This window comes from Glycine soja, chromosome 7 (assembly GCF_004193775.1).
Source record: "Glycine soja cultivar W05 chromosome 7, ASM419377v2, whole genome shotgun sequence".
Lineage (NCBI taxonomy): Eukaryota > Viridiplantae > Streptophyta > Magnoliopsida > Fabales > Fabaceae > Glycine > Glycine soja.
This window is the reverse complement of record NC_041008.1, coordinates 13598751-13606389: the sequence shown is the minus strand read 5'-3', so window position 1 is coordinate 13606389 and position 7639 is coordinate 13598751. Positions and strand designations below refer to the sequence as shown.

Below are 7639 nucleotides of genomic sequence, written 5' to 3'. Positions count from 1 at the left end.
CATAATTTAGGAAATAAAACTACTATCTTAATATTTTAATATTTAACTCCATCCTATAAAATTTTTAAGCCATTTATTTTTCTCTCTTTTGGGTTTAAAAAAATGATGATATTTGTTAATAATGTATCAACATATACCATTTTCTCAAAGATATACTACAATAGATCCTTGCTTCATTTCCAACCTATAAACCAAAATATAGGCTTGTCATAACCTTGTAAATTAGACGAGCAGCTATTACTTATAAAGGATGATCAAATTATGGTTATGAGATTATGAGTCATGTTTTAGCCATTAAAATCAAATTATATTTCAAATCCTTCGATGTCTAAAATATGATAGAGTAATTTTATTAGCAAAAATGTATAATTCTCACAACACATCAACATAAATATTTTTCTATTCATTTATTAATCTCTTCACAATAGTGCACAAAAAAAAAAAGCTCAAATGTTCACATTTCAAAATTAAAGCAAATGCCCGTCTAGACTACATAAAAAATGTGGGTCATATTGGATATCATCGTTCAACTAGATATGATGCTTAGTTGTTTGTTTTGATAGGTCTTCCCCAAGATTGCCAACACCAATTATGCTTAGTCCACTGGGGTTTTACTGTGGAGTTAGCCTCCAACCTCTTAAATTTCTTCCAATCACGGAGGGCCACCTTCATATCTGCCACCTTTGCAGTGATGCTCCTACAACAGTTGGCATGGATTGTGGCGACTGCCCTAAAATCCTTGCTATCTTGGCAAAATCCACTAAAATAAAGGGTGTCCAAAAACCTAACCCTAAGTCCCAAGTGTTCAATTATGCCACTTCTAATGAGGTGAAGAAGCACATCTTGCTCTTTTTTTCCTGTGGCATTGTCCTTTTGGCCATACCATGTTTCAAATAAAGAGATGGTCTTGTTGTTTGACCTAACAAAGTAAAATCCAGTGTTGATAAGATGTTTTTCTGACCAAGGATCACCAAGATACGTGTCTGTGCTAATTTGGAAGTCTTCTGTCTCATTCTTGCTCAATCTTGTAAATGGATTTCTTAGCCACATTACATCAGTGTCCTGTGAAACAAGATGTTGCATATGAATTAGAGATAATGAAAAGGTTTGAGAAGTGAAATTGATATAATTTTTCATTCAACTATTTTATATGATAAGTGGAAGTAAAATTTGTGCAAGAATACCTTTTTTTCACTATTAACATATATTTTGCGAGTTACAATCAAAAAGAATTTTAAGGATTTAGGACCTTTCTTATTTATTAAATAATACATACACATAAAGTAAAGACATAAATCTTATGAAATATAATTAGTGCTTAATGAGACTTACATCAATCATAATGTGTCTTATTTGATAAAAAAAATATTGTGTCTTTAGTATGAGTGTCACCAAACAATGTTTAGGTCAATGGAGAAGAAGGAGCATTCGACATCCAATAGGGAACGTCTCTTTATATGATGAAGTGAAGGAAACTAAAAGAAAGAAACTATGGTTCCCTATTGCAATTTTTTTATGAAGTACAGTTATCGTTTCTGAATTCAAAAAAAGACGTTTTTAATACCTAGACATTTTGCACATATTTGAATAATGGGATGATTATAAATTAAAAGGTCAACTTTGAATAAAAGCTAAACTGATGGTTAGTACCCAAAACTAAGCAATGTATACCATAGAACACGACAGTTTTTGTTTTTTCATATTTCACGTCATTGACAAATCATTTTATAAATTTAAAGCACATGTTTGTATGCAGAAACTATCTCATTTTCTGGCCACCATTTCTGAATTCTGCTTTACCCTTAAAAGAAAAACTACACCCATTACCCTTCTTGGCTGCTAACACTCTGTATGTTGTCTACTATATACGTTACCCACAAATGCTACGAAATAATTGAAATAAGAAACGTAGCATGACCTAGAGCTTCAACCTCAAGGCACACAACTTTCCAAGTGAAGTTTGACAAGTTAAGAATGCAATTTAGAACTATATTTTTTTATAAGTTTCCCATGTTAACTGTGGAAAATGTTTCAAAGCTTATATTTAAAAAAACAACAGTGCATGATTAAATTAGTTAATTAAATGAGTAAAATTGACTTTAAATAGTTTATTTTAAAATTAAATGATTTAAAATACTAATTTAAAAGCTGTCAATGACACAATGACAGCTTTTAAATTAGTATAATTAAACATGCCTAAAAATCGAGATTAGGTTATTTTATAAATTAGAAGAATTTCAGATATTATCTTACCACACAATGACACAAGTAACCTTGAATTTACTTTACAAATAATATAAAGAGAATGAAAAAGAGGGGGAAAAACAATTGAAATCCTCTTTAGTTTGCAAAAAAATCCAACAATTACAAAATTAAATGAACGTCAAATTATTTTAACTTTGTTTTCTATTTTCAAGATTTTGTTGTTTCAATTTATCATACAATTCTTTCAACAACAAAAAAGATAAGCTTTATCTTTTTTATTAAAATATTAAACAAATAAGAAGCACTTTATCAAATTAAACACTTTGTATATCTTAAACCCAACTCCATTGTACATTTGTATCTAGTTTTGAGAAATTGGCAAGCTGATAAACACTCTTAATCTATAAGAATTATAATAATTAAAAAAAATTAAATAATTTGTAATTAAAAAATTGAAAAAAAAAATCAGTAGTATCCTTATCTTTTCATTTAGCTAGATTTAATTTCATTATTTAACGATAATCCATTCTCCTAATTAATTGATTCTTATCTCTTTACCACTCTACCAGATCAGATATCCTAGCTGCATGTCTGTAAATCTGGATAATTAGCAAATAACAATCAGAGAAACTACGAACATATTGCTCAAAGCTGAAAGTCCGTTTCTCAATAGAGTACAATAAATTCCCTTTTCGGCACATTTGTGAGAATGTTACTTGCACCAAAACTTTATACGAAAAGGTGTGACGTGTATCGACTTATTTGGTAACAAACCAAATCTTGCTTAATGGATGAATTAGGTGAATAATTAATGCAAAAACAACCAAATATTGACATGGGGTTTAGCATATAAATGTTATTCAATTTCTAATGATCTTTCAAGGTACGTCACCCTTTAAATTTAAAAAGTTTAAGTATATTTTTTTTATCTTTGTAATTTAACATTTTTTTTCATTTTTGTTTTTGTATTTTTTTTAGTTTTTATTAAATGTGTTTTTCATTTTTATTGTCTTTAAAGCGCTTTATATATATTATTCATTGTTCAAAATATTTTTTTTATTATTTAAAATGTTATCTAAAATACTTTAAGGATAAAAAACAATAGAAAGACATTTTACACTTATTAAAACAAAAAAATTACAGAAATGAAAATTAAAAAAAATGTTAAATTACAAAAATGAAAAAAAAAATATTTAAACCAATTTAAAATAAAGTAGTAGTTTTTTTGGACGCATAATTAAGGTAGTAGTATTTGACTTAAATAAAACTAGAGAAATAAGAAAAAAGAATATTGAGAATGTGAGCTAGTTTTAGACCAACACAAATTCTATGCACCAATGAGAAAGACCAATCAATACAAAACAAGTCAAAGATGGGAACGAAGGGAATTACGTACCGTGAAAACGAAGTTGTAGCCACGTTTGAGAACTTCCAAGAGGAATCGAGTCCTTCTCCACATCATCTTGATGAAATCTTGAGACATGTATATTTTCTCACCTTCAAAATCAACACCATCCGTTTCTAATCTGAAGCAATTCAACCTCAAAAATTGGCATCGATCATAGGCCGTTCGATCAACCGTAACTATGAGGAGGTGATCAATGAGAGACCTTGTTCCCTCACCAAGCCAAAAACTACCAAGAAATATGTCAAGCATGGTGGTGTCACTCTCTACATCTTGCTCTACATAGGCCTTATTTACTATAGCAATTATCACCGTTTTATTTTCCATTGAGGTTTTGGCCAAAGCAGTGTCAAGGCCATCTCCATATGCTTCAACATTGGTAGTGGTCTACAATGTATATATGCACAAATTAAAGGAAAATTAAAACGATGAAAAATCATAGCTTAAATAAAAAAGAACCATTTATATACTTGATGCTAAATAAAACAAAAAACATCTATGGCATTAATGCAACATTACTATAGAATTGAAATTAAATTTCAGCCGGATTACAAAGAACAACATAATGACATAGATGATTTGTTTTGATACAAAAAAACATAGAATATGGGTGATTGAACTTACAAAATTTGATTGCTCGCATAGTGGTTCTTTCTGGGATAGCACTAATTCGTTGGAGAAAGAGGAGGACCAGTTGTACAGCAAAAGAACCCCAGCAAAGAGTAATGTTACAACTGTGAAACTCCCTAGTGCTTGTTTAGGGTTATCCATGATTCTCTATCTCTCTATGCCTTTTTGTGAGGACACAAAACCAAAATTGAGAGTCCTATAATTTATATATTGGTGTTTTCTTGGAAGGAGGTTAAAGGTGTATGGCTATGGTAGAATGATCATATTATACTAGTGAGGTAGAGAGAAGTATTATTATTATTGTTTTTTTTCCATGGTTTGAGAATGGTCATTGACTCAAATGAAGATAAAAGAAATATATCGTGTGCATTGTGGTTCAGTTACACAGTTTAAAAATGCGATTTCCGTGGTGATAGGGATATTCTTTGCTGTTTATCGAAAATGGATCAATGCTTATCTTTTTGTTAAATGAATTAATCTTTCAATTTTTTTTAGGTACTTAATTATTATTTTCCTAAGAACTTATTGTCAATTATATTCTACTAATATTATATTACTAATTTTAATTTTACCATTTATTTAAAATAAAAACATAATGTGCATAGACTCATAAATAGTGATATAAATATGAGAAAAATGTTATACAAAGTAAAAAGTTTTACAAAATCATGTAATAACAATTTAATATAGATGATAAATTTTTTAAATTTTAAAATAATTATCTTAAACTAATTTAAATAATAATTATATGATAATATAAAATTATTTTATATTTTCAATACGTAATTATTAAACTTTACAAATACATTCAATTTTTTTATTTACTTTTCAAATAAAATAAGATCTGACACGACTATAAAGGTATAACTAAGTTTTGAAACCTTTCATCGATATTTACTAGTGAATTTATTTTAATGTAAAGTTCAAACTAAATGTCGCCTACCTGGTATAATAAATTCAATATTCTCCGTACATACTTTTCTCGTTATATAATGTTTTCAGGAGCATGCATCTTTTAAGCATTCATATTTAGTCAAGTCAATATCTTCTCAATGACGTATTTAATTAAAGAAAATAGGTTTTGTGAAATTCTTTAATAAATGCTTAAACCTTGCATTCCGGTAGTTATTTATGTTTATTAATGAAGTGATTTATAATTTGAATCTTAATTAATTTTTATGTGTGAAATAGATTGTGTTGGGAGCAAAATATGCATCTGTGTATACTTATAACACTTGACAAATAAAAATAATTTCATGCAAATATTATGATTAAAAAAAACCTTAAATTTCAACTAACATTATGTTTATATAACCAAGTTCTATAAAGTACTTAACTATATAAGATATTAATTATCAGATTTATATATGAAAAAACTAAATATGATTAGAAGGAAACATCTACTAAAAATTATTAGTCAAATTATTTATTGATAAACTATATGTTTAAATTAAAGTTAGAAGTACTAAAAAAACACTTTTACTTTCAAATCAACAAATTTTTTCTTCTCATTTTATGTATTGAAACTCGTAATTTAACATTAGAATTTGCAAAAATACTTTTAAAACTCCAAACCAAACATAACTAATAAAATTAGTTAATACTAAATACTTCGCATTTATAACATTTTAATTTAAAAAAAAGCTATATTTTGTGTGCAGTGCTTAAAATCTCGCATCAATTTACAACATGTCATGTAGGAAATTGTTTCTCATCTTGGTGTAGATGCATTTTCCCATCTCTAACTCTACCGTCTTCGACTGTGTGGTTATGACCTTTACAGTATGGAGCAGAACACCAGAGTCTCGCATCTTTGGATGAAGGTGGAGGATATCATCTAATGTCTCAACAATAAATTTTAACCCTAAATCCATATGTTGAGTGCCTTCCAAGTTAGCTTCCGTGTAATTGGACATGTGGCCTCATTAATCTAACATGGTGTGGCTTAAGTGTTACTCTCTTAACCATGTTAGTAGCAATAAACTAATGGAAGTTGACATTATAAGAACTAAAAGGGAACATTAACAAAATGTTATAGATCTAAATGTAAAAAAAAAAATGCCATTAAATCCATGGACTTGAAATATATTTAATTAGGTTATGATTGTTAAAACTATTTTATTAATTGAAGTAATTTTGATTCCCCCCCCCCCCCCCCAAATTTAAAGCTTTTTGTATTGTATTTTTTATGTTTTAGTTTATACTTCATATTATCAATATAATTATGATTCATCAATTAAAATAATATTTTGATTATATATGTATATACTTCAGCTGTATTTACAAGTAGTTTAAGTAACGGGAGAGAATTTAACTTTATTACATTATTCGTTACTTACAAAAAATATTATTAAGTTATATATTAGAAACATATTGATAGAACCTTATTTTGGTAAGACTTAAAAATATAACACATTGATATAATTTATGTATTATTCAATCATGTAATGTTATTTGGTTTATATAATTATATTAGACAATTTATTTAATTAAATTTAATAAAATATTATCTAATTAATTTTAAATTAATAAATTATAATTAAATATTATCTAATAAAATAATACGATCTCATTATATCTAATAAATTGATCTTATAACTATCATTTATTCAATATTAGAATAAGTATATATTTTATCAAGATTACAACAAGTACATCTAATAAAATTGTTATATATATATATATATATATATATATATATATATATATATATATATATATATATATATATATATTATTTTTTTATAATATACAAGTTAGAAAATAAAATATTATGTATTTGATGGAAAATTGAAAATATTCTTTTTTCTATTTTTTTAGTTCATAAAAATCATTTAAATATAATTAAGGTAATTAAAACAAATATATCTTCATATTTAAAATTTAAATAAATTAATTATTATCACGCATGTATGTCTTTTAATTAAGGTAATTACAAATATTTTAAATTTTTATTATAATAAAAGGAAATAAATATGGGAAACAAATCTTATATAATTTATGCAAATGTATTTATGTATAAAAATTAATTACAATAAATTTATTCACATTGATTTTTTTATTAGATATTACTGTTCTATTCTTAATAAAAAGATATATTTATTCTAATGTTGGATAAAAAATAATTACGAGATTAATTTATTAGATATAATTAAATCATATTATTTTATTAGATAAATTTAAAATTTATTAGATAATATTTAATTATAATCAATTAATTTAAAATTAATCAGATAATATTTTATTAAATTTTATTAAATATATTATCTGGTGTGATGATATACATCACATCATTAAATAATATATAAGTAATAAGGTGAGACCTATTTTCAAGTCACGCGAAACAATCTTTACGCATTACAAAAACATACAAACATGCAAAGTGACTACTATAACATT

The 7639-nt window shown here is 26.2% G+C and overlaps 1 protein-coding gene across 1 annotated transcript; it reads right to left on the bottom strand.

Moving 5' to 3' along the window:
* Positions 1-382: 382 nt before the first annotated feature.
* LOC114419865 (uncharacterized protein At1g28695-like) lies at positions 383-4457 on the bottom strand. Its single transcript, XM_028385667.1, has 3 exons — positions 4235-4457; positions 3602-3997; positions 383-1062 (listed from the first exon to the last, which is right to left on the bottom strand). The coding sequence occupies exons 1-3, from the start codon at positions 4379-4381 to the stop codon at positions 544-546; spliced, it is 1062 nt and encodes a 353-aa protein (XP_028241468.1). The 5' UTR covers positions 4382-4457; the 3' UTR covers positions 383-543.
* Positions 4458-7639: the final 3182 nt, after the last annotated feature.